General features: G+C 43.9%; 1 protein-coding gene across 3 annotated transcripts; it reads right to left on the reverse strand.

Moving 5' to 3' along the window:
- Positions 1 to 1,670: 1,670 nt before the first annotated feature.
- ZNF341 (zinc finger protein 341) lies at positions 1,671 to 27,882 on the reverse strand. 3 transcript variants are annotated; one of them, XM_079979126.1, is made up of 16 exons: positions 27,730 to 27,882; positions 22,735 to 22,845; positions 20,555 to 20,742; positions 19,119 to 19,268; positions 18,182 to 18,418; positions 16,313 to 16,508; positions 15,168 to 15,252; positions 14,050 to 14,240; positions 12,413 to 12,606; positions 11,197 to 11,405; positions 6,165 to 6,261; positions 5,515 to 5,647; positions 4,581 to 4,692; positions 3,564 to 3,634; positions 3,391 to 3,458; positions 2,563 to 2,706 (listed from the first exon to the last, which is right to left on the reverse strand). In XM_079979126.1, exons 1-16 carry the CDS (start codon positions 27,758 to 27,760, stop codon positions 2,701 to 2,703), a joined length of 2,079 nt encoding a protein of 692 aa, XP_079835252.1. In that variant the 5' UTR covers positions 27,761 to 27,882; the 3' UTR covers positions 2,563 to 2,700. The 3 variants fall into 3 exon arrangements, with proteins under 3 accessions (XP_079835251.1, XP_079835253.1, XP_079835252.1); XM_079979125.1 differs by lacking the exon at positions 3,391 to 3,458 and having other exon boundaries at positions 1,671 to 2,706; XM_079979127.1 differs by lacking the exons at positions 3,391 to 3,458; positions 20,555 to 20,742; positions 22,735 to 22,845; positions 27,730 to 27,882 and having other exon boundaries at positions 1,671 to 2,706; positions 18,182 to 18,413; positions 19,119 to 19,251.
- Positions 27,883 to 27,958: the final 76 nt, after the last annotated feature.

A 27,958-nucleotide genomic window follows, 5' to 3' on the forward strand; every position in this document is an offset into this window, starting at 1 on the left:
CTAACAGTTCTGTTTCCAATTTCGATTTCTCCACCTGGAACCCTAACTTTTTGTCATTTTTAAAGACTTCTTTAATCTGAGCGTAGTGTAACCAGTCTCGCACTTTATCCTTCATTTTCTCCAAACTCTGCAATTTCCAATTGTCTCCATCTTTTTCTAATATTTCCCCATACTTTGGCCATTTGGCCTCCATATTGGGTCTTTTTCGGGCCTTAGCTTCCAAAGGTGATAGCCACCTTGGAGTTTTATTTTCCAATAAGTCTTTATATTTTGTCCAGACATTGAACACTGCTTTTCTGACAATATGGTTCTTAAAGGCCTTATTGATCTTAACCTTGTCATACCATAAGTATGCATGCCAACCAAAAGCACTGTTGAAACCTTCCAGATCCAGTACGTCAGTGTCTTCGAGAAGTAGCCAGTCTTTTAGCCAGCAGAAGGCTGCGGCCTCATAGTACAACTTTAGGTCTGGCAGGGCAAAGCCCCCTCTTTCTTTCGCATCAGTTAGTATCTTAAACTTAATTCTGGGCTTTTTGCCCTGCCAGACAAACTTAGATATATCTCTCTGCCACTTCCGGAAGCACTCCGTCTTGTCCACAATCTGTAGTGTTTGGAACAAAAACAACATTTTTGGCAATACATTCATCTTGATAGCAGCAATTCGGCCTAACAAAGAAAGTTTCAATTTTGTCCAACTGTCTAAGTCTCTCTTAATTTCTGACCAACATTTTTCATAATTGTCCTTAAATAGATTCAGATTTTTTGCTGTTATGTTTACCCCTAGGTACTTTACTTTTTTAACCACATTTAATTCTGTCTCTCTCTGAAACCGTTCTGACTCTGTATCTGTCAAATTTTTTCCCAATACCTTGGTTTTCTGTTTGTTTAATTTAAATCCCGCCACCCGACCAAAGTCTTGAATCAATTGTAATACTCTTTTTGTACTAGATTCTGGCTCCTGCAAGGTCAAAACTAGGTCATCTGCAAAAGCTTTAAGTTTATATTGTTTTGCTCCGACCTGAATTCCTTCCACCAACCGGTCCCCTCTAATCATATTCAAGAGCACCTCCAGAACCGAAATAAATAGCAGAGGGGAAATAGGGCAGCCTTGTCGTGTTCCTTTTTCAATTTTAAACTCTTTTGTAACCACATTGTTAACTATCAGTTTAGCCTTTTGTTCTGAATATATTGCATCAATCCCATTCTCAAAGCTTTTCCAAATACAGTACATTTGTTTTTCTGAGGTTCGTGGTCTGAATTTAGGTAGCCTGGCTATGGCAAAACTTGAAAATGTAACATCAGTTTTATGGGTGGGTGAGGATGTTGTTAATTGATAAAACTGTTTAGTTCAACTTTCCCTGCTCTCGCCTCTGTCTCTCACATTCCTTCTCCAATTCTTCATTAGGCATTGTTGATTACACAGAATTGAGCAAGAATTGCTCGTTATTTTTCTCTGCCCTTCTTCACAATGCAGTCACTAGCTGCCTGTACACTTGCAGCACACTTGCATTTCTAAATCATGCATTTAGGCATGTTTCCTTTTATATGAGGTTGCTGCTCATCATATGCTAATCCTAGTAAGTTCATGAGGGAAAGCTCAAATTTTAACTGGACCATGATATTTGTGCAGAACTGCGTCCCTTTTCTACATACATCAGAGTCATAAGATGTTTCTGTTGAGAGCATTTATGAATGACATTCCAAATGGAAAACATAATGGATTTACTCCCAGTACGAAGGATTGTTTTCTTACAGCTGGAAAGACAAATTGTCCAGATACAGGGTATTACAAATTTCAGAAAATAATTACAAATGGGATGCACTACAATTAAAAATAAATAAATCAGGTCTTGTATGTTATTTCAATATTCTGTATTGTGTTTCTCACTGGATTCAGGAATCATCATAAATTATGTTAACCAATAAGCATCTTTCAAAGAAAAGCATGCAACCATACCTTTCAGTGCTCCACATGATTAATTCATCTGGATAAGGGAAGCTACTGTCAGTTTTATCAACAAAATTCTTTATGAATGCTGATCACTGCATCATGGCAGCTGAAACATACACGCACACATACAGTACACATACCCATTTCATTCATTTCCAATCCCCTGCAGCAGCATATCTCCATCAAACAGCAGAGGAATTATTTCCCCCATTAAGTCACAGTGCTATTGAGTTATTCAGTAGCCTGAATGTAAACAGGGACTGCTAGCATGGCACATGGTCTCTCCGAGCCAGGCTGCAACTCGGCTAGAGCAAGGTTGGATGGAATGCCACTGCATTGGGTAGGGTTGCCAAGATCAGAGTCTGTTGCCGACACGGCCGTTGATCTGCCAACCACAATGGACAGGACTGTGTCAGACACTGGAAACTGTTCTTTATTGGGACCACCTTTCTGAGGGTTTCCTCCATCTGCACTGTCTTTCAGTTCTGTCAAGGTCAACTGAGCTGAAACAGGAAGCCCCACTTTCCGCCCACGAGTCCCCCACTTCTTCTGGGATTTTCTGACTGGCAGCTCTTTGTCCTTGGCTGAACTCAGTCTACACTTGTGGTCCTTCATGTACTTCTGGCGTGTAAAGCCTTTGCTGCATGTAGGGCAGCGGTATTTATAGTTTCCAGTGTGAGAGCGCTGGTGTTCCACCATGTGAGCTCGCCGGCTGAAGGCCTTGCTGCAGTATTGGCACTTGTGGATCTTCATCCCTAAATCAAGAAGAACACAACTTAGTTGCAAAAGGGCTCGTGGACTAGGAACATAAAGAGAGCCCTGCCAGGTCAGAACAAAGGCCCAGCTAGTCCAGGATCCTGTTTCCCACAATGGCTAATCAGATTCCAATAACCAGGGCAAGAGGATGATGGCACCCTTCCACTGTAGTTTCCTAGTGACTGCTATATGGAGGAATGAATGGTACCTCTTATCTTGAAAGTTGTACATAGCCATCATGATTAGTATTTTTCGCTCTATAAGACGTACCAGACCACAAGACGCACCTAGTTTTTGGAGGAGGAAAACAAGAAGAAAAAAATTCTGAATCTCAGAAGCCAGAACAGCAAGAGGGATCGCTGTGCCGTGAAAGCAGCAATCCCTCTTGCTGTTCTGGCTTCTGGGATAGCTGCGCAGCCTGCATTCACTCCGTAAGACGCACACACATTTCCCCTTACTTTTTAGGAGGGAAAAAGGGAGTCTTAAAGAGCAAAAAATACGGTAATCCCTTTCTAAAGCTATACAAGTTAGTGGCTATCACCAAATTCTGTGGAAGCCACTATGTGTTCTGTGAAGTAGTTCTTTATGTCTGTCCTGAATATCCCACCATTCAACTTTATCTATCTACTCTTTATACACCAAGCATAATTTTATACGCCCTTTATTTCCGCTGCCTTATTCACCTCTTTTCTAAACTGAAGAGCCTCAGACATATTCTTGAGAGCTACACTGTCCCCGCCCTTACCTGCAGCTGAGAAAGAAAAAAACAAAAAGATCACTGTGGTTCAATAATTAGGTGAGTGAAGAAAATTAAATGAACCTGTTTATCTGCAGCATGAGCCAGAATTTCATTTACCTGAATGGGAGAGAATATGAGCTTTCAATTTGTCCGGTCTGTTGAACTCTTTATTGCAGCCTGTATGATTTCTGTGACAAAAATTTAAAACAAATATTTAATCAGATGTTGAATGATACAGATAGGAGTCTCAGATGTAGTTCTGTTTCAGCAGTGTGCAAGTAATGCTGGGTGTTTCTTATGATTTAAAATAGCAGAACAATCATCAGAGCTTTCAGATCTCCTTGCCATGATACCAAAAGAAGAAGAAAAAAGCCAGCATAACATTGCAGATCAAATTGGCCTGACAACTGAAAAATGCTTTTTGCTGTTTTTGCCTTTTGCATAGCTTTCGGAAAACTGGACTACTGAAAAAGAAATGCAAGTATTGTGCCAATGAAGAGCTGCAAGTTTATCCTTAATTGAAGAGTTGGAAGGAACCAAAATGACCCATCAGATCTAACCCTCCATCATCCTGCCAATTCATACCAAATATAAAGCAAATACATTAAAGCTGCATTCTGTTAAGATGCCTGTGCAGCCAATGACTCAAGCAAATAAGCCAAACGAGCGACAAAAGGGAGAGGCAAAACCAAGTAAAACCCTTCTTGCTGTAAGCAGAAGTATGGATTGCATGATAACAAAGTTCATTGAATTGAGTATGGGCCAGGGGGGAGGTTTAACCAAACGTCTGTGTCTAAGCACCTTATGTAAGGTGTGATGATGCCATCCAGAAGTGCCTTTAGAATTGCAAGGCACCACCACTGTCTGCCTAGCTCTTTCATTTCTAAACTGTCTTCCAATGAACAATGAAAAGAGAGAATGTGGTTAATCAGAAGAGTAACTACTGCACAGAGACAAGATCCCAGAGCCAGCAAAATCAGAAGGCCTTTTTCCCTCCAAAAAGGCTATTCCCTTACTTCAAAAGGCCCTATGTTAGCCTATAAACAGAAACTAGTCAAAGATGAATTACACTTTACATCTAATGGCTGCAAAGCCAGTGCCATTATTGGCTGCTGTTGAAAGCGTGATACTTACGAGAAGGGGCATTTATATTTCTTGAAAGGCTCATGGATCAGCATATGCCGTTTGAGTTTATCTTTCCTGTTGAAGGCTGAGTCACACACAGAGCATTTAAAAGGCTTTTCACCTGTGTAGGACAGAGACATAAACTCAGCAAGGGAGTTGCAGGCTAAGCTTGGCTTACAGATATTCTAATACCCCTTGCTTTGGCTGAGCTACAGAAAACAGATGCAGCAGAACCAGGCTCTTAAGTTCCCGAAGATCTCTCATCTATCTCTCCCTGTTGGCCACAATCCTTGAGAGTCATATGCCTGGATGTTCACTACTGAGAACTGTGTAGACAGTTGGATGCATTTTAAACAGTGTCAATACTACATCTGGTGTTAACAGAGAAGTCACATTTCTACATAAAACTTGCCTGTTTGTTCATCCAGGTGATCAGTTGCATATACAGTGACCTCCTAACCCATGGGTAGGCAAACTAAGGCCCAGGGGCCAGATCCGGCCCAAATGCCTTCTAAATTCGGCCTGTGGATGGTCTGGGAATCAGCATGTTTTACATGAGCAGAATGTGTGCTTTTATTTAAAATGCATCTCTGGGTTATTTGTGGGGCATAGGAATTCGTCGTTGTTCTTTTTTTTTCTTCAAAATATAGTCCAGCCCCCCCATAAGGTCTGAGGGACAGTGGACCGGCCCCCTGCTAAAAAAAATTGCTGACCCCAGTCCTAACCAATAGTTGCTGGCTGCAGCTATTCAAACAGCTAAGTGAAATGCAAACAATAAAATAATGACTATAAGGGGAGGGGGGCAAGCCTGATCTGAATGACTTTAAAACAATGGGCTTACATTAGGAAGCAGGTTGCTGATCATCACTAGAAATGGTAACAGCAGACCCCAAAGAATGAATGGGTTCAACATGCAGGAAAGAAGCACTGTGCTATTGCCTACCCGAGTGAATGTGAGCGTGCAGCTTGAGGTAGTGTTCTCGGCGGAAGAATTTTTTGCAGATCTGACATTTGAATTTCCCTCCACCCCCATGTGTAGGTAGATGTCGTCGTAAGTACCTCTCACAAGGGAACACCTGGAAAAAGAAGACAACACATGACTAAGAGCACAGCCATCTGGAAAGGCAGCAGCCCTTACTCCTGGGCTAAGGGCACACGTTTTTCTAAATGACGCTCACCATAAAAACGTGCAGTGCAACTCTCATCCGGAGAGAACGATGACTTAACAGATCTTGGAGATGCTCTTTTAGTTATAATTGCATGGTCAATTCCTGCAGGTCCAAATATGGGAGGAAGAGTCATAGGACAGAACACACCTTGTTAACCCAGGGGCAATGTGGCCCATGCTTAGCTCCTGTGACAGTGCAAATATTGCACAGGTCAACTGGACATTAGCATGCATCCAATATGCAACCTCAACCTTTCAGTAGGCAGTCTTGGATAAATCTATTTTCTCAGCCTAGCAGATCTCACAAAGATAGGGTAGAAAAGAAGCCTGCACAAATAAATAAGAGATCATAGGGAAAATAGCTAATAAAACCACCAATGGCACAAGAGAGTAAACTGGCTTCGTCAAGGCCATCATCTGCCTACCTTCTGACAGTGAGGACAGGGAAAGTTGTGTGTTGCTGTCTGTAAGTGATGCTCCAGGGCTTCTGGGGTAGAATATTTATTTACACACTTGACACACCTGAAGCAGGAGGAAGAAGAAAGAATGCATTTAGTTAGAGGACTAGGGTCCAATTTTAGTATGCATTGATATTTATTATTAATATTATCAAAGAAGAAAATGAGACAATTTATAACCTTGAGTCCCCAGTGTGATGTAGTGACTAAGAGTGCTTGGGCTTAGGCACAGGAGATCTGGGTTAAAATCTCTGCTCAGCCAGACATCAGTCAGTAACTAACTCTCTGCCTAACCTACTTTACAGAACTGGGAGGTTGATTGCGAGGCTAAAGGAATGGGGAAGGACCATGTGCTTTGCTTTGAAAAGTGCTGGGATTAAAGCTGTAATAAACAGATAAATCACTTCCTCCTAATTTTCAGTTCTAAACTGTCCCCCCGCTCCCACATTGCTTAATTGAGGTAATTTAATCTTTAAAACAATGGAGGCAGGTGGAATGGATTGGGGGATGGAGAGCTTAAAGAAAACTTGTTCTTGTACCCCAAGTTGACCATTGACACCAGAGCTCCCAAAAATATCTGAGTAAAGCCTAGTCACCTTTTATAATTATCTGATAACTTTCAAGATCTGAGGGCCACAATGTTCTCTAATCTGTGACCAGTGACAATGACTTAATTCACTGGCTTAAAAATCCTTTATTTCATATGGACAGTGTGCAATTTCTGTTTCTGAAGTGGTTTTGCTTTGAGAATCTTTTCTAAATCACTTCGAGAGCCTCTTGGAGCAACAAAGTGAGGTGTAAGAATTTTAAATAAATAAAGATGCAACAGTTTGTCAGTACAGAATTAGTTAAAGCTTCAAACAACAGAGATTAATAGCTTCTGCTTCTAGTTTTTAGAAAACCAGTGTTTTGCCATTTCATCTGAATTGCAACAAACTATAGTTTACTTACTCTCAAACCAAAATCCCAAACCACAGTTTCATCTGATGTTTCATCTACCTACTTAAACCATTCAATCAAAAATAGTCTCTGTCTGTTGGGTTTCAGAACTTACTGGGTTAATTTTTGTTCTGAGTGTGCCTCCCATTCTCTGACGTTTGGAAGGAGGGAGGAGTTCTAGTTGTTGTTCTCTCTGTGTCTCTGAGAGAGACGGACGGAAGCCATGAATGCTAGCAGTCCAGGAGATTCTGAGAAATGCTGAGCTGTAAATACTTGCTGCAATAAAGAACTGATGAAATTTGGACACACACAGGTGCTTCGTGTGTTTGTCTGGATCTGAAGCAGACTGCGACAGTTTTGATCCGCTGTGTTTTTTACTCTGCTAGACGAAACCGGAGAAGAAAAAGGTCTGCGCAGCTTGGCTGGAAGCGTGCCGGACCACTGGGGCTAATTGAGGCCATAAAGCAATTAGATGGCCAGTGCAATTAAGATCTTATCAGATCTTCACAGGTTATGGAGGACCTAATTACCGCTAATAAAACTGTTGCTAAGAGTCTGCCGGTGAGCTTTGAAGTCTTGAAGTCAGCTTGGCAATAGCTGGAAGACGCTACTGAAGCAGAGCGGAGGTCTGCGTTCTGTGTTTTGCCTGCTGCAGAGAGGCAAGAGTCGCTGAGGCAGAGAGCTGAGAAAGCAGCTGAGGAATCGGGTGCCGGAGGGCTGACTGGTGAAACGTGAGTACAGCAGCTGGGGCCCCGGGGAAGAGGAGAAAATGGCAGACAGCCATGAGTCATTCGTAGTTCCGTTTGAAAAATTGGACGGCAAAAATTGGCAAGAGTGGAGCAGAAGGCTGAAGGCATGGCTGGTAGCGAAGGGGCTGTGGGAGGCTGTTCAGGGACCTCCACTACCCACACCAGCGGCAGGAGCTTCAGCTGCAGAAATTGCAGATGCTCGTGCTTCACAGAGAAAAAACCACAAAGCCCTGGGAGCTATTGTGCTTAGTGTGGATGGCTCACAGCTGCCTTTGGTAGAGGCGCTGGAGAATGCATGTGAGGCCTACCAAGCGTTGGAAAGGGTGCACCACAGAACCACGGCTGGGGCAAAGATACACACCACCAGACGCTTGTTTGAGATGAAGTTGCGTCCTGGGGATAGCATCAGGAAGCATGTGACTGATATGCTGGCTGTGTTTAACCAGCTGAGACTGTTACAAGTCAACTTCTCAGAGGAGCTGAAAGTGTACATTTTGCTCAGCTCTCTGGACAAGAGTTATGATAATCTGTGTCTAACTCTGGAATCGATGGATCCCCAAACGCTGACTTTGAATTACGTCACAGGACGCTTATCAGATGAAGAAGAGCGCCGCCACAGAGAGGGCAAAGCTGGCACCGGGAGCTCTGGGTGTAAGGGCGGAGCCAAGCCAGCGGAATACACGGTCCAGGCTTTTTCCGTTCGTCGTTGTTACATCTGTAATTCGACTGAACATCTGCGTCGCAACTGCCCCCACCGGAGCAGAGAGGCAAGGCAGGATGTTGCCAAGGTCACTTCCCACGGGAACCAGCCAGGTTTCCATGGCAACCAGTCTGGCAAGGCAGCCAGACGTGGAGCTGAGCAGAGCGGACGTGCTAAACGCGAAGAGGAAGCTTATCAGCTGGCTGCCAGTATGGTTTTGTTTGAGGACAGCTCTGAGAGACACACTAATTTTCGTTTTTTAATCGACTCAGGAGCTAACTGCCACCTGATCCCAGAGACCCCTGCAGTCGAGATGTGGAATTGCAAGGCAATTCCGGCTGGGAAAACTGTTCAGTTTGCAAATGGGACAAAGAAAAATGTGACTAACTTTGCAAATGTATTGTTTTCTGTTTTGCAGGAGCAGATGGAAGTTTACATTGTGCCAGGAGTGCAACACTGTATTTTATCTGTGCCTTATTTGTTGAAAAAGGGGTTTAAGGTTTGCTTTGAACACGATGTTTGTACAATCTCCAAAGGAGGGAAGCAACTGGTCAGAGTTGCAAAGGGGCAGAATGATCTCTTCATTCTTAAAACGTCTCTGGAGGGTGAGGGGAAGGTTGAGAAAGCACAAGCCCTGCGTGCTACAGTTCCCACTCATGTTTCATGTTCGTGTGTGTGGCATAAGAAGACAGCGCATGCCTGTCTTGAAGAACTACAGGTGCTACCTGAGGTTTCCAAAGGCTGTAGAATTGCGGAATGTGCAAGAGTCCTAGATTGTCAGGTTTGCAGACAGGCAAAGGTAAGAGGGTGCAGTTACCCCAGGGTGGAGAGGGTAACCACAAAACCTTTTGATCTTGTGCACATAGATCTGTTGGGTCCCATGAAGGAACCAAGTTTGGGAGGGGCCAGGTTTCTGCTGACACTGCAGGATGATTTTTCGCAGAACACCTGGACACATGGTCTCAAGTCCAAGGAAGATGCAGCACAGCTGATTAGTCGTTGGATTGAGGAGGTGGAACTAATGTTCTCCACCAGAGTCAGGGAAATTGCTAGTGACAGAGGTTCACAGTTTACTGGGTCTGCTTTGCAGAAGTTTTTTCACAAGAAAGGGATAAGTCACACAGTGACTTCTCCTCAACAGAGGGGGGTGGCAGAGCTCAGAAGTGAGGCTCTGGTTAAGGCTGCACAGGTGATGCTGTCAGATTCTGGGTTACCTCCAAAGTTTTGGATGGAGGCAGTTAAATATGTGAGCTTCACCTGGAATCGGTCCTACAATTCAGTGGTAGGGGACACACCGTTTTTCATGCTTCACGGGAGGAAGCCACAGGTTCACTTCCTCCGTGAGTTCGGATCAACGGCCTCGCTGCCGGTGCCTGAAGCTTTGCGAGGGCCAGGTGAACCCAAGTTCCAGAAAATGATCTTCTGTGGGTATGAGCCAACGGCTCGTGCATGGAGGTTTGCGTACCCGTCAGGTGATCAGAGTAAGCTGCTGATCAGTAAACACGCTGAGTTCTGTAAGCAGGAGGAAAGGTCAAAGACCCCTGCCAGACGCGATATTCTTTCAGAATGTCTTTCTGACTCAGAGCAGGAAGATTCTGATGATGAGGAAGGAGAGCCAGGGGCTGAGTCTGCTGATGACGATCAGCTCACTGACCAAAGTCAGGAGCAGGATGGGGCATCTCCGCAAGTTGTAAAAAGGGAGCCCAAGAGTGAGCCTAGTTCTCCTGTAAGGGTAATCCCAAGGGTTCGAAGACGCGTTAAGTCAGAGGGGGAATCCCGGGATGCAGAGGACACACCTGCTGACCACAGTGAGTCAGAGGAAGTGCCTGAGTTTGTGCCCAGGAGGTCCAGTCGCACAACGAAGGGAATTCCACCTGAGAGGTATCAGGCCACAGGTGCGTGGGTAAGTTTCGCACAGTGCGAATCTGAGAGTTGTGAGGATGTTCCACAGATGCCTGACAGGAACGCCAGAAGAGGGCGCAAGGCATTGGGGAAGGGATTGATCTCACAGAGGTCTGCAAAGGTACATCCACAGGTCTTGTCAGGAATGGAGGCAAGAGGGGGTGTTGGGTTTCAGAACTTACTGGGTTAATTTTTGTTCTGAGTGTGCCTCCCATTCTCTGACGTTTGGAAGGAGGGAGGAGTTCTAGTTGTTGTTCTCTCTGTGTCTCTGAGAGAGACGGACGGAAGCCATGAATGCTAGCAGTCCAGGAGATTCTGAGAAATGCTGAGCTGTAAATACTTGCTGCAATAAAGAACTGATGAAATTTGGACACACACAGGTGCTTCGTGTGTTTGTCTGGATCTGAAGCAGACTGCGACAGTTTTGATCCGCTGTGTTTTTTACTCTGCTAGACGAAACCGGAGAAGAAAAAGGTCTGCGCAGCTTGGCTGGAAGCGTGCCGGACCACTGGGGCTAATTGAGGCCATAAAGCAATTAGATGGCCAGTGCAATTAAGATCTTATCAGATCTTCACACTGTCATCACTTGACTGCCACATACATGTTAACTCTTTGCCCTGACAATAACAAAATCAAGCTTGAAATCAAAAGGTACAATTGCTCCCTCCAAACATAGACGGAAAAAGCACTTTCCCAACAACTACCGTACTTGTAAATGGCAATGTCCTTCTTGGGACTGTGTTGAGGGAGCAAGCTGTGGGAATACTGATGGACACCCAGTTCATAGAGGGAGGGGAAGTCCTTGCTGCAAAGGTGGCAACGGTAGCTCAGCTCCTCCTGATGGTTCTTGATGTGCTCCAAGAAGGAATCCAGCTTCTGGAATGTTTGAGCACAACTTTTCACAACACACTTGTAAACCTGCACATTAATGGTGATAGGAGAATGGTTAGACCGGTAACCCTGACCGCTTATCATCATGAAAACAAGCAAACCCTAGTGTACTGTGAGAAATAAAATAATAAATGTAATTAAAGATTCTTGTACGCTCCTATAAAGGAGGTTGCCTGCTCCATCTCTGAATGATTTATTATTCTAACCTCTCTTTCCAAGCATGCTATACTGATGGTGGGCAGTGGCTCGTTCAGTTAGAGAGAGTACAGAATGACCTACCCTTAGAGGGAGGCTACAGGTTGTATCTCTGTACGAGTTACTAGTCTCGATTTGCCTCCTTCAAGTCAGGGGACGTAGAAAGATGCCTTCTACCGAGTCAAACCAGACTGATCTAGATTAGCATTCTCTATACTGACTGAGAGTAGTTCTTTGGGGGTTCAGACAGGGGTCTTTCCCAGCAGTACCTAGAGATGCCAGGGATTGAACCTGAGATCATCTGCATGCAAAGTATGCATGGGGACCCATCCAAGACAGTGGCTCAGGCAGACATAAATGAGGTGGACTTTTTTACAGGCAGGTAATTCTTACACTAAAACAAACCTTTTTGGAGAGGGGTATCAAAAGGGACCTAAGCTATAAGAAATTTAATGAGCAATCGTTTAGCTTTACTGTGCTTTTCCTACCCAGAAGCTTGGATAGGAATAGAGCGTACTGTCTGCAGGAGGGCTGCAGATTGGTTGTACAAAAACACATTTCTGTGTGCATAATGTCTCAGGCTCCATCTCTAGCATCTTTGGCTGAAGCATTTCTGAGCCTTTGCCAGCCAGGCAAGATTTTACTAGACTAGACTGATCATTGGTCTGACTCAATAAAGAAATCAACATTCCATGCCAAATTAGCCTGCATTTTGCACAAAGGAAAACTGGATCCTATCACCTTTGTCCTTTATGCACCATTTCTTACTTCTGTAAGTCAGAGATCAGTACAGAGTTTAGAAGAGCGGGGGGAAGTCATCCTTTGACTTTGGCACCCACCTGTTCATGTTTGTGTTGGGTCATGTGCGATTTCAACTGGAAATAGGTGCAGAATTTGTTGGGGCAGAACTGGCACTGGTAAGAACTGTCTATCAAGACCACTTGCTTAGCTTCCAGTTTGCAAGCCTCATGCTCTTCTGCAGGAGGCATGACCTGTGGCTGTGGGGGGCTGCTTCTAGGAACCGTGTTCAAACCTGGAGGAAATAGCCAAGACACATATATATTAGAGGTTCAGCTTAGGGTGTTACTAGAGTTGTGGTTGTTGTTATTCTAAGAACATACAACCAAGGTCAGCTGTGCATTTTCATACAATATCCTATCACTCATCTCAAATCACAGCCAGCCAGCTCTCCCTTCCAAAATGCAAAGCTGGGGGTGGGGCACGTCAGCTTCTCTTCGTTTTCCCTTCCCTGTTCTTTTCACTTAATATGCATTATCATTAAGGAGTGAGATCTCTGCTCTGGGTATTTTAGAGTTTAAATGACAGAGGAACTTGCTGATCAAAGCTCTAGTTCTTGGCAAGGTTAATGTGGGCCTGGACCATACCGCTTCAAACTGCAGGTGAGAGCTCACATGATTGAATGACCCTCAATACAACAAACCTGATGCCAGGAAGGATTATTGCCTAGCCTTAGCTCTGAAATACCCGTTTTCTATGTGACATATAGAAACTGTAGTTTGAAGTGGGCATAGCCTAGATACACATTTATTGCATCGGTGATAACTAGGTCAAGATCTACCCTTGGTTGGCGAGAGGCCTTAGGCACTGTGGAGAGGAGGTAGTACTGTGGGAAGCACCAAATGTCATTCTCTGCCAGCTAGTCAAATTAAGTTCACTGTAATTTGCAGCCAGTATTCATTCTGCACTTTCAGACTTGTTACACCTGTAGCTGATCCCTTCTGTTTTGGTATACCCATCTATAGCTGGGATGGGAATACCCTTCCCACCCAACTAATTAGCTGACAAGGTGGTAAAGAGATTGGCTAGGACAGGCTGACAAATTGCCATCCAATGTCTGGCTCAGGGCAAAGTAACTGGACCATCATGTACAAATGATTTGGAGTGCAAGGCTCAACTAATTCCTTAAGATCAACCATGGCTAGTACCAGGGATATTTAGGATGTCAGCTATGCAATACATGAAGTCACTGGCTAAACAGGCTCTGTTCCATGGATAGTTCTCACATGAAGCAACTAAATCTTAGGAATAAACCATGTGCTTCGCAAGTACAATATACTGACTAGCATCCCTTCGCCTGCCCCATGTCTGGGGATTCATGATCACTATCTAAACACATCCAAATGAGCTCAGAGACAAAGAATTATGGATTTGTCTCCTACTGCCAGATCCCACTACTGTGCAAAGCTTTCAAATTAGGAGGAGGGCTGGGGCAGGGGAGAGATAACATGGATGGAGAGTACAAAATAATGGATTGTGACGCAGTCGTAGCTTGAAAACCTGGCCCCTACATTCATGATCCAATAAATTTTGAAGTCAGTAGTATACATAAATCTACTCTCCAATCCTTCCAAGTCCTAGGGACCAAGACAGGTAGAAGCAAGTAGAAGCATAATTATTCAGAGGTTTGGGGAGCAGGTCACCAGTCAACTGGCCATCCCACCAGTATGTAATGCACCTGCATTCTCCTCATCCTCCTGCTGGTTGGGGTTGAGTGCCATGACTTGCACAGTGACAGAGCTCCGAGAGATGGTACACCCAATTCCTGGTGGCCACACCTTATGCGTCTGCATATGCTTTTTCACGTTGGACTTTTGGGCAAAGGCACGACCACATACGATGCACTGGAATGGCTTCTCCCCTGTGTGACTGAAGGAAAAAAGGAGATTGCATAAGGGAGGGTAAGGCAGAATCTCTCCACAGGGGAATAGCCACACTGCTCCAGCTCCTTTTCGGCAAAGGTAACAGGTTTGATTTCCAAAATACAGTAAAGAGCTTTTTAAAAACAGTGTCAAAATGAAGTGGAATTCCTGCCACTAAGAAGTCTATCCAGGGAAGCAGGAAGTGGTACTGGGAAGCAGGAACTACTAAATGGTTACTGGCAAGAGGAGCAGAAACTTTGGCTTGGAAGCACAAAGCAAAAACTGGAGAATTCTTGCTATTGTTTAGTCGCTTTGTTCATAAAAATGACTCAACGCACTTACAGACACAATAAAAAATACTAAAATGAATTACAATAAACATAATAAAAACCTAACAAAGAAGCAAATTGTTACAAATAAAAAGGACAGTCCAGCAGATCCTGCTCTACCAAATACTTAAAAACCCTTCAAACCAAGGATGAAAAGCCCAGGTAAAATGGAGCATGTGGACAGACTGTTTCTAAGTGTTGGGATGCAAAATGGGAGGTGAATGTGGCAGCCTAGAAGCTATTGTTCCCAGCAGGATCACTTATGGCTAGTCAGGAGAGTGACTGGCAGGCCCAATTTGGCAGGCTGGCAACAGGCTGTGGTGTAGCCCTGCAAGACCTGGTGGCTTTATCAGCTGAGAGCTGTGGCTGAATTTAGGTTTCACAAACTACACGCATTTACCCACTCAGGCCATTCTGAGGCCAATGTTGAACTTTTTGGGGACCACACTGACCTAGCAGCAAAATAGTATTGATTTTCAAAGTCTTATCCAGCATGGAAGAATGGATCAAAGGGAAGTGACCTGTTGCTCAGAGTTGTCCAGCCAATCCCTCATCCTATCCAATTAGCCATAATCTGTATGCCTCATTTAGAATGCCAACGTTACCTTCTGATATGCTGCTGCAGGTCAAAGTTCTTGGTGAATGCCTTATCGCAGTATGTGCATTTCAGTTTTGGTGACTTGGGTTTCCCTGAAATAAAGTGGTAGGAAATAATCATGAGCTCAAATTGGGGAGGCCACTGTCGTGGATTCTTACTCCCTCGCTCTCCATTGTGCTAGAACTGTATTTGGGGGCAATGTCTAACGTTGGGATGAAAGTGAAGCATGGTAACAGTTATGGTGGCCAATAATCTCAGCTAAGAAGTAGGTTCCTTAGTGGGCAAAATAAGCTACTTAGGCCCAGTAATCGCATTGCCCCTTGTGCTTATGGAGCTGCTTCAACACTTCAAACTCTGCATTACTGGGGTGAGAAACCTCAAACCAGGAATTCCTACTTTGGATTTTCCCCATATCAGTGTTAATAATATGGAAACTGGGATTACACTGGCATGGGCTCCTCCTGTGTAGTCAGGGCTTCTCACATCATCTGGTGGCACAGGAAGGAACAGCACCGCAGCAACTCCTCTACCACCAGAGTAACAAAAATAACAAGCTTTAATGGACTATAACAAACGTCATAATTTCCTGAAAATACTGATGAGGAAAACAGACATTCTGATTTTCTGTAGTGGGACGTATCAGCACTTGCTTAGGCAACGGCTCTAAGTTCCCACTGTGTAAATATGCACAAATCCCACCCACCACCTACCCCCGCAGGACAAGTAATAGCGACAGCAGACAATCCACAAGCAGACTGCAAGCTAATTCCAGCGAGGAAGGGCTTTCTGTGTAGGAATTCCGCAATGTGTGATGCACACCTGAAAAAACACTTAGCTGCAAAAACACTCATAGCAGTCTATTAAGCCCACACAAGTATTTTAATTCATTGGTCTGCATCATCTAAAATATTGATTTGTATCGTCTATCCCCCTGCACTATGGAGATATGCACAAGCTCCCAACATGGGAAAACTGCAGATGCATCACCTTAGAGGTAAAAACATGAAAATTCTATTTCAAATGTTATGTAGTGGAAGTGTGGAAAAGGAAGCGTGAGGCATTTAACATCCATTTACAAATAGACAGATTCTCAGATTCTGATGCCCACCTGTGGAAAAGGTTACAGCAAACACTGGTGGCAAGAAGCCTTACCTTCTAGCAGGCTGCTGTCTGTCTTAAGACGACGGTTCTTGGCAGCTGAAGCCGGATCAAAATTGGTCACATTTCCTCCGCAGGCATTGTTCAAGGGGGCAACAGTGTTGGGGCTTTTAGCCTTAAAACCTTGCTTCCCTGGACTGTATACTGGAGGGGAGGGGTACACTGGGGTTTCCACACATTGATTGGGCACCTAAAATAGAAATTATTGATGAAAACATGCTGAAAATGTAGTAACAACATTGACAACTCTGAAAAGATGTTTCCACGTCTAAACATTTAATATTCTGTTCAACATGCTAGATCCAGCACGGTGTAGTGGTTGGGTGTTAGGCTAGGATCTGGGAAACCGGAGTTCAAATCCTCACTCAACCACGAAACTCACAGGTGACCTTGGTTCCGTCACCATCTCTCAGACTGGCCTACCTCACAGGGCTAAAATGAGAAAGGGAAGAACTCTGTATGCTACTTTGAGCTTCTTGGGGGGAAAGGTGGGATATAAATGTAATAATAAATAAAAATAAATGAAGTGTGGTCTAATTTCAAACATGTGTTTATCATCCTAAATGCAGTGTGGAAAGAGAAGTGAGTTGTCTTGGCTTCTGCTCACGGTCCTCTCAAAGGGCTGAGAAGTCAAAAGCAAGGCACAATGGGAATTATCTAGTGAAGGTCATATGAATTATGACTTAACATTTAGTTGTATCAAATTAACATACTCCACCCAGCTTTACAACTCAGTAGTGCAATGGATATTTACGTTTTCTCATGTGAAATGGAACTGAACAGATTCCAGAGAAATGCCAAGTAGCCAGAGCAACTTCAGACACTCTTGAACCAGAACCGAATCAAAACATTTAACAACTGACTTCATTGCCTTATAGAACTTGAAGTCACTTTTTAGAACTTGAATGCAGAAGACAGTGGGACTTTCTTTCTCAGACAAACTGAGAGCTCTTTGAGTCAAAAGGTGGGATATAAATCATATAAAGATCTATGATTAAGATTAGAGAATACATCAAATTTATTTTACATATGCAAAGTAAAACCTGTGTTATGGTATCAGATGCATACATAATTTAGTGCAATGGGGAGATAGTGCTTTCTAGAGAGCCAGTCCTCTTCACTGTGGCCCCTGCTTTATCTGGTATGAACTCAACAAAAACAAAATTAGGCAAAGGGTCCTGCCACATTTCTTTTTTTCTGTGTAGCATCTGATTATGCTTTTTCTATCTGCAAGATTTTCATTTTATTCCCAAATTAACAGTTATGTCAAAAAAATAAATGTTTTGAAAAGAGCTTCAGCAGTGTGTGCTCTTCAAAGATGCAATTCTGTCTTGGACTATTGTCTTAATACTCAGGCTAGGTTACTTACTAGGCTTTCCTGGCTTTGTCCTGTTACTTCATGAACTCCATCTCTTAGTAGCTTTCTAAACAAACCCTCTGCCTCCTGGTTTAGCGTTGACATTCTTCTACTTGTTGACAACTATATGATGTTCCCTCTTAATCACATTGGGCCAGCGACACATGCTTGATTCTAGCAGCCTCTCCACATCCATCGATTCCTGTTGCCCATAAATCGTTTTCCTTGTTCCCTCAACTCCCTGCAGCTGGCTGACATCTTTCTGATCACTATTTTGCTCACAGAGAAAATAATCACTGATTAGAAGACAAGCTTGTTCATCTTGCTGCACCTCTAATTTCTTTGATAAATAGTATTTTGAGGCTAAGTGAAGCAGAAATAGCATTTTATCACAGTCTTCTTGTAGCCAGAGATCGTGCGCCCTTCAGGGGGAAAGGCAATAAGCAACACTTGGAACCATACTGCATTATGTGGGTCAACAAAATAAAAAATAAAATAAGCTTTACCTCCATAGGTGGGTAGGGTTGCATCCCCAGATTCTGTATCTCTACTGTGCTATTCCCAGCCATGGGGGTTGATGCACTGTACACTTCCACCACTCCATTGCTGCCTGAGTTGGCCTGACCTGGCGCTCCAAGAGACTGAGGTGCGGGAGGAGGAGGCTGAGGTGGCGGTGGTGGGGGTGGAGGAGGAGGTGGTGGTTGAGAAAGGTAGCCAGCTCCAGTATGCATATTCAGGCTGCTCTAAAAAGATAGGATGATAAATTAGCAAGCTTTGGAAGAGAGCATCAGATTTCCCAGACTCGAGGAGTCCCATTCATAAGCCAAGATCACTTTTGTGGGTAAAACTACCTGTAGCAAACAAGTATCTTTCCACATTGAGTATGGTTGACATGTAATGAAAAAAAATGTTATCTGTGTTGGTATCTGCAAAGAGCCTGTTGCAATTGTAACATCAGAGTTAAAATGTTGTAATAAATTTGGATTTCCTTCTTCGTGCCTTAAAAGTTGTGCTTGGTGATGTGGGCACACAAAAGCTTGTATTGCCTCTATTCTCCAGCTTTATTTTATTTTATTTCTTAAACGGAATCACTAGAATCACACATACTTGTGCTATTTGCACACCATGAATTTCTACAATCATTATATCCCATGCCTTTTACAATGCTTCATGATATTCTACTTGCCTTTTTTGCCACTGACATACACAAAGTTTACTATGCAATGGCAATAACGTATCTTACCTGCTTCAACAGTTACCACTAATTTAGTACTCCACGCTATGTTAATTTTGCCATCAGTGCAGAGATGTTCTGATGAGTCTGAAGCCAAAAGCTTAATTTTTGTGTGTCATTATCCCCACAAAATTATCTCTAACCTCTTATATACTTTAATTTGTTAGAGCATGTATGCATCTTAAAGGACATAAAAACATTCTGCTTACCTGCACAGAGGGTTGTACTGTGGACATTGGTTGGTCCAGGGTTGTAAAAGCAGACATAGCTGACATCAAGACCTCATCACTCACTAAGATATTCCCCTGGACTAATGTCTGGATCAAAGGAGAGGGTGGGACGGTAATATAGGTAGAGATCTGTTAGGAGGAAGAGATTCTTTAAAATCCTTTATGTTGGATCTCAGCTCAGAAAGAATAGCTTAGTTCTTGTGAACTGCATTAAAATAGGCTAGGAAAAAATCCATTAATCAATGCAATCTTTCTCTCTCTGCTAGAAAGAGCATAAGAAGAATGGTCTAAAAACCTTGTAATGGAAAGCAACACTTGACATTTATACCACAATCTGAGCATACAAAGCACTTCACAAACATTGTATCATTAAACTCTTGCGACACCTCTGTCTCATAATGTGGATATTTTACTGTATTCAGATTATATGGCTCTACTGTGACATTCATACACTGACTTGAAATGTCTCCAGGAGAAATTTAACAGAGAACAGACAAATTTAATTAATCCAAGCCCAAAGCCATGATATTTGTAGTCAAACCAAAGTGATATGTCTGGATCCTCAACAGGCAACAGCTCATCTAGAACCCAAGTTTCCCTTCTCTGGGGTTGTTTTTGTTTGTCTGTTGGCTTTTCTTTTCTTTTTTCGAGAGGGAAAGAAATGGAATAATCATCTGCTTGCAGTTAAATTAAAAGGCTTAATATATATATATATTTAATTTTGCAAGAACTTAAGTTGGGCATTCTATCAAGTCCACATTCAAGGAATATACAGAGAAGGTGCTGCCACAAAACACAAACAGGGAAGATATCTGGGGCTTACTCAAGTAAAAACAATAGGATAAAATACTGGGAAAAGGGAGTTAAAACTAACTACAATGAATTCATAAATTCATTTTAAAATTTTCATGTAGGGATAAAATGCAGGTGTTTGATATTAATGCATTTCTATTGAGATCCGGAAGCTTGTCTCAAATTCACAAGATCACAGAAGCAGACGGAAAGTTCTTCAAAGGTAATCTAGTCCAAGTCCACTGCTGATGCAGTTATTATCTGCCACTACTACAACATCCAAGGTGTGTTTCACCGTTTGAGGTGCAATGGGAAGCGCCACCCTGCCCTGCTGCCTCTGCCACCAGTGATTTCAGCTGAGATCTCAAGCCATTTTGGGGACGCTCCATCTGAGGCAGTGGCCTCACCTTGCCTAATGGCTGGGCCAGCCTTGATCCAAGGCAGGATACAAAAGTTTATGCCATTGCCACACAACTGGAAGTCAGAAATCCTTGCAGATCTCTCAGCAGTTCCAAATATACTTTGTACCCTCATCTCTTCTGGACTGCTAGTGCTGGTTTAGGGTTTTATCATGTAGTTCACTGTTAATGGCACAGAGATCTCAGAGAGTTCAACATCTATACCTGACGATTTGTGGTCTGAGCCTGCTGCACCGAGGTAATGGATGGTGTGTAGACGCTGTTAGTAGCCAGTGAAACTGTAGCCAACGAGGGTGTACTGCCTTGACACTGCTCCCTTTTGTGGGTCATGAATGCAGGCAGTGAGTTGAATTGCTTCTTACATTTCCCACAAAGAAACACATCTTCATCATCTGCAGTCAAAAAGAGAGAGAAGTTATTGATCCAACTCCTGAGTCCTTTTCAATTGCCGCACTCAAATAATAAAATAGAGTTTCAGCAAGAGGAAGTAAATTTGCCTTTTAGGCCAGAACAGAAGCTCTTAGCCAGAGGCAAGTGAATTGCCAAACAGTGGGATTTCTCTTCATGGTTAGCTTTCTAAAAGCAGTTTCTACCTCAAGAAAAGTCACCTGTTTATACAGCAAATCACATTTTTCTGCCTATACAAATGAAAGAGCTGCATATCGTCAAACACTAGGAAATATTGAGTGGACAAGCACTTGGAAAGCAGGGCTGGCATGCCCACTGCACATTTGGAAACAACCATTCCCATTTACACTTTGTGCACAGGAAGCAAAACACAAATGCTACATAAAGTGCCACCTGAGGCAGGTGAGCTTCCCAATTGTGCTATTACTCTGATGTAAGAGATGAAACGACAAAAGCACAGGAAAATGCTCAAAATGGCACTGTAAAGTTTATTCATATATAAATTGTTGATCAAATATTGCTGATTGCGTGCTGTGTAGCACTTGCTGGTGTAAGTATACTTGTTTTGTTACTGTTTCAAATTTTTTTTTAAAAGCCTCTAAGCCTTGATGCAATATCATACAAGAGCAGTAGGAAAGCCAGATGTCACGTTTCTAATTCTAATCTAATCTATTTTAATACTATTCTAATTCTAAATTCCACCTTTATTAATTATGATGGAGCTGCAATGCAGATTTACTTGAAAGCAAGAGCCAATGATGTTTAGGACCAAATTGTACATCGCCAATCTAGAGTGAGAGGAAGAAAGCAAATCAAATTCTATCACCATTTGTAGGAGAAATTTAAAACAAGCAAACAAACCCTAATAAAACTCCAAGGGCATCTAGTACCACAGCCAACCCAATAAACAGCAATATGCAAATCCAGACTTCATATCACACCCTGCAGGTGTCTGTAGTCCTGGCAATTGCAGAATTCGGTCAATGGGAGGAAACCACAGAGGGAGAGAAGGGAAACAGGGCTAGTCCATCAGCTCTGCTGATAGACCTTAGTTTATCTTCTCCCTCAACAATCACCTAGCAATGGCTGCATCATGCTGAACTGCTTCCATCCCAGCTGGTCATCTTAACATCGGTAACTTTAAAAATTGGTGCCTAAGTTTGCTTTCCCCCTCCTCCCTTTCCATCTCCCTTTCCTTTGGTGGTATGTCTTTTTCATTAAGGCACTATAAGAGCCCTTTTCATTGAAGTGAGGAGTAAAAATGCCTTAAATAAACAAACAAAAAATGCATGCCAGTCTAAACAACAACCCTGCATCCCATATGCAAAAATGACCAGATAAAATTAATATCCTGGAAATGCCTGCTGAAATAAAAATGCCTTCACAGCACCACAAAATCCATACAAATGTTGGCATTCAGCTATCCAGAACAATTTAAAACAGCTTAAAACCAGCAGCTTTGGGTAGAGACAATGCACATACTTTTGTAAACCAAGAACATGTTTAATAATTTTTTTAGAAAAACAACAACAGCTATGTAAAACATTAAAAAGTACAGCATCTTAATTAAATGCAGCACATAATTAATGGGTTTACAAAATCCATTTAAAAGTCAGCAAGGAATGGAACAAGCATATGTACCCTATGAGGGAATTCCACAGATATGGGGCTCCCACCCAAAAGTGCCAGTCTAGCACATAGGGTGGCCAATCAAAACTGGGAGCATTACAGGCGCTCCCCACCCCCATGCCAGGGTTCATAGTAACAAAATCAAGCCCCAAGAGCCTGCAGTTTGCAATTTTCCATGCTGGCTAGGGAGCAAGGGAAGTCAGCAAAGAAGCTGAGGAGGAGTTGCCCTTCTGCATGGGCACAGTCCAAGGCCAGAGATTCTGCATCCTTGCAATAAACCAATAGTGGGGGATGGGACCTCTGATTCTTTTCTTTCCATCTCATTTGGAATGCAGAGAAGGGCTCACCCATGGACTGGATGGTGGTGGATGTGTTGACGGTTTGTCCTGATGGATCTGTTACTGCTCCCTGGCCATCTAGCAAAGACTGAACAGCCAGAACCGTCTGATTATCCATACCTGGAGAAACAGAAATGGTGGTTAGAGGGACTGTATTCAGAAACACTGGATTTGAATTTTTTTAACTATCAAGCATATTGTGCATTCTGCTGCAAGACCCCCGTGTTCCAACCAGATTATAATATAACCTTTTCCCTTCTCCTCTACTTTTTTTTAACCTTTTGATTTACAGTCACCTATGACACAGGTGGCGCTGTGGGTTAAACCACAAAGCCTAGGACTTTCTGATCAGAAGGTCAGCGGTTCGAATCCCTGCGACGGGGTGAGCTCCCGTTGCTTGGTCCCAGCTCCTGCAAACCTAGCAGTTCGAAAGCATGTCAAAGTGCAAGTAGATAAATAGGTACCGCTCCAGCGGGAAGGTAAACGGCGTTTCCGTGTGCTGCTCTGGTTCGCCAGAAGCGGTTTAGTCATGCTGGCCACATGACCCGGAAGCTGTCTGCGGACAAACGCCAGCTCCTTCGGCCCATACAGTGAGATGTGCGCCTCAACCCCAGAGGCGGACACGACTGGACCTAATGGTCAGGGGTACCTTTACCTTTACTATGATATGAATAAGGATGCGGGTGGCGCAGTGGTCTAAACCACTGAGCCTCTTGGGCTTGCCGATCAGGTGGTCGGCGGTTCGAATCCCCGTGACAGGGTGAGCTCCTGTTGCTCGGTCCCAGCTCCTGCCAACCTAGCAGTTCGAAAGCATGTCAAAGTGCAAGTAGATAAATAGGTACCGCTCCAGCGGGAAGGTAAATGGCGTTTCCGTGTGCTGCTCTGGTTCGCCAGAAGCGGTTTAGTCATGCTGGCCACATGACCCGGAAGCTGTCTGCGGACAAATGCCGGCTCCTTCGGCCCATACAGCGAGATGAGCGCCTCAACCCCAGAGGCGGACATGACTGGACCTAATTGTCAGGGGTACCTTTACCTTTACTATGATATCAATAAGGATGCAGGTGGCGCAGTGGTCTAAACCACTGAGCCTCTTGGGCTTGCCAATCAGGTGGTCGGCGGTTCGAATCCCCATGACAGGGTGAGCTCCCATTGCTCGGTCCCAGCTCCTGCCAACCTAACAGTTCAAAAGCACACCCCAAAGTGCAAGAAGATAAATAGGTACCACTCCGGTGGGAAGGTAAACGGTGTTTCAGTGCGCTGCTCTGGTTTCGGTGTTCCGTTGCGCCAGAAGTGGCTTAGTCGTGCTGGCCACATGACCTGGAAAAACTGTCTGTGGACAAATGCCGGCTCCCTCAGCCTATAAAGCGAGATGAGCGCCACAACCCCAGAGTCGTCTGTGACTCGACTTAACTGTCAGGGGTCCTTTACCTTTACCTTTTATGATATCAATACCCCACAATTTTTTAAACCTAACATGTTTTATTACTCTATTAAAGCAACAAGATTGACAATATTGCTAAGGCTTTCTTTCTAAGATTCTACCAGTAAAAGCAGAATGATTATTTCTAGTAGACAAGTGTAGGAATAAGTGGGTTAAAAGGCTCATCACTAAAAAGCACTAAAATGGGTGGGGAACTGGAGCAAGCCTGCTCACTTGACAATCATCTGACAACACCATACACGGTGCTTTGAAGCCTCAACAATCTGCTGATCATCAGTGCATGAAAAAAGCCTGGTGTGGCACTTGACATCCCAACAATGTTGATTGTCAGAAATAGAAAATACCACAATCTGCTCTATGTAGCCACCAATCAGCTGCTTGTCAGGGCTTCAACAACCTGTGCATGGCTATATGCAAGACCCACTGACTGGGTGATTGTTGGGGCTTCAAAGCACTGTTTATGGGTATTTGCAAGTGCCATTGATCAGCTGCACCACTTTCTAGCCCAGCTGCATCTTTATGACATCAGGTGTCAATCTCACAGGGGGGGGGGGTGCTACCAAAAGTAAATGTTAGAAATGCATCATTTATACTCTTGCACACATTTAGATTGCAAACCTAAACACACTTACTAGGAAGTGAGCCCCACTTCTAAAGAAATACGCATATCAATCAAAGCCAGCTAAGTTTTCTGCAGGTTCATGGGAAGTATTTTACTGAACCTGAAACACGGATTAAAGCTAGCAAATAACCTGTACTGGAGAAACTTCCAAAAAAATCACCGTAACATATATGTTATGGTCAACCACTACACTATTAAATTTGAAAGGGAAGGATGAATTTTAGGGCTAACTAAACCAATACAGATTCTGTGTCCAGACAGGATAGATACTGCACAGAGAAGGAAGTGATCACTGTTTTTAAATGGTTCCCTTGGCCCTCTTCCATGCTTATGAAGCTACGCAGTCACAATGCAAGATTAAAAGGAGTTCTGATATAATTGGGAGTTTCCTGTGAAGAGGGCTTGTTAAACCACTTTGAGAGTTGCAGTTCTGTGATAGGAACAGGCTCCCAGGATTGGGAAGCCAGGACTGTTTAAAATGGTATCATGGTGCTTTAAATGTTTTGTGTGGCCTTAGAATTAAATTCAATGTCATACTCATAGTAGGCCCACTGAAATCAACAGAGTAAGGCAAGTCCAGTCACTTCAGTGGGTCTACTCTGAGTATGCCTAAGTTCACCCTTACCCCTGGTAGTTTCAGTGAGTTTCAAGCATCCTTATTTCCCATTTCTATACAAGCCATTGAGTTCCATATCTTCCTGATAAATATGTTTGTGGTTGCAGCTTTCACATTCTCCAAAACAGGAACCCTCTGAATTTTAATTTTTGTGTTGTAAATATTACCACAGTTTTTCTTGCTGTCTTGTCTCTCTGGCTTGCTTAAAAATTGCATTCACAAAATAAAGAGACAGAACCAGCAGAATGCATTAAAAGGTATACATCATCTAGATTCTGGACAAAGAACTACTTATTTTATTTGATGTCCACTTAAGACCTTACAGTTCTTTTTTCCATCAATACAGGAAGTAATTCTATGATCCTGAGTTGTATATTCCTCTGTATCTAGTCACAACACCCCTGTGAGGTTGCTGAAATGAAGGAAGCTAATCAGGAATGAACTTTTGTGTGAGAAGATGCAGTTCTGGTACTGAAATTAGATTTCTAAGATCAAAACATTTTCAGAGGCAACCTGTTTTTTCATTCTAACTGTATGTCCTTCACATATGATTCCAGTTCACAGATTTGGGGTTCTAGTTGAACACTAAGTAGACCCAACATGCCTGAAATCTGCCCAACCTGCTCTAAAACATCAGTACCACATAGCAGCATCGCATGATCACCTAAGACAATCTGTGATAGCTTTTTAGCCCTTGTTGCTCTATTTATGAACATGTGTGATGGCAAATTGAGAAAGTAATTATGCCACAGCACAGAAAAATTAAATGTTTTCACCTCTCATCATACTTGAACTCAGGGTCATCCAATTAAATAGATCAGGAAGAGATTTTGGGCAGAAAAGCACTGATTTGCATAGTGCACAATTAATTTATAGAAATCAATGCCACAAGATGTGATGGCTACTTGTTCAGGAGGCTTAGAATTAGACAAATCCATTGAGAATAATGGCTACAAATCATGAACCTATATGCACTCTTCAGAGTAGAAAGAAAGGTAGACCCTTTTTCTGCCTCCCCACTTCCAGCTACTCTCTGAAGACTAGAGAAGAGACCCTCTTAAGAATATTAGGGGGGTGGGCAAGGGAAGGACTAGACCAGGGGTCAGCAACCCGCGGCTCTGGAGCCGCATGTGGCTCTTTTACACCTTTGCCGCGGCTCCGGGGTGGATACTAGCGAGGGGAGGAGGCGCATTGTGTGCCCCGACACTCCCCACTGTTTTAAATGTCGCAATGGTTTTGCGGCTCCCAGTTTTTTTTCCCTTCGGTCCAAGTGGCTCTTTTTGTCTTAAAGGTTGCAGACCCCTGGACTAGACCATGTGAAAAATGAACATAATATTTTAGCTGCAGTTCATTCATTTTCAGCTTTGTATTCTGGTTATAAAAAAGTGCAGCTAGACATTCCGTTGTTGCGCCCATAACCTAGGCTTAAGCTGCCATTTAGCCCCTTGCTTTCATATCTCTGTTTCTAACACTGATTCTATGGTTCTCTGTGAGATTCCCTGAAACATCTGGCCGTGGTAGAAAACCAAGGTGCTGGGTGAGTCGGATGGTGTATCTGATCCAGCATGTTCTTAGAGAAGACATTTTGGCCAAGATGAAGGTATGTGAATTAAGACACTGGGAACATAAAAAACCAATTTTAAGCACCATTTGTGTAGGAACAAGCCCTAATTTACAACTGATTAACAAGCAGCCATCCACTCTGTGGGGCAACCTTTCCAAGAGCACAAGAAGCTCAACCTAGTTTTAAAGTGGCAGATGTTGAAGGAATTTTCCAAGGGTTTTCCAAGCTTGGATCTCCAGCTGTTTTTGGACTACAATCCCCATCATCTGTGACCACTGATCCTGCCAGCTAGGGATGATGGAAGTTGTAGTCCAGCTTTGGAAAACCCTGCTTTAGAAGGAAGAGGAAACTGAGGTATCGTTGAGGGGTGTAGGAAAGTCTGTTTGCTTAGATCCTGCAGTACAAAATCGCACCCAGAAGGACACCCGTCGCCTCCCTGCGCCCCCCGAGTCCGGCAGTAGCGGGAAGAGCCGCGCCCGCAGGCTGGCAGCGTCTGCTGCAGCTGCTGCTCCTCCGCGGGAAAAAGGCGCAGCGGGGCCGCCTGAGCGGCTGTTCCGTGAACCCTCCCTCGGCCCCCGCGCTGCCCGGAGGCGGCCCCGCGTCGTCCTCCTCTCAGCCCCTGCCCCGTCCGCAGCGGCGGGAGGGGAGGCGCCCGGCGTGGAACAGCCGCGTCTGTCCTTGCGGCGCCTCCCCAACCAGCGCTAGGCCTCAGCCCGCCCGACTACGCGCACACCCCCACCCCGATATCGAGATGTAGATACCTTCCAGCGCCTCGAATATCGCCTGCGCCATCTTGGAGCCGAGGCAGAGCAGCCTAAACGGGCATTGTGGGAAGGAAGAGGGAGGCTCGCTTTGCCGCCAGGGGGAGCAAGAGGGGGCAGGGAGGGGAGGCCGGCTGAGGGAAGAGCCGCTCCGCGCATGCTGAGGGCGCTGTTTTATGGATGCGGGTGGGGGGCAACGTCCAAGCGCGGGGGGGGGGGAGGGGGGGAG

This window comes from Podarcis cretensis (genome assembly GCF_951804945.1).
Source record: "Podarcis cretensis genome assembly, chromosome: 6".
Taxonomy (NCBI): domain Eukaryota; kingdom Metazoa; phylum Chordata; class Lepidosauria; order Squamata; family Lacertidae; genus Podarcis; species Podarcis cretensis.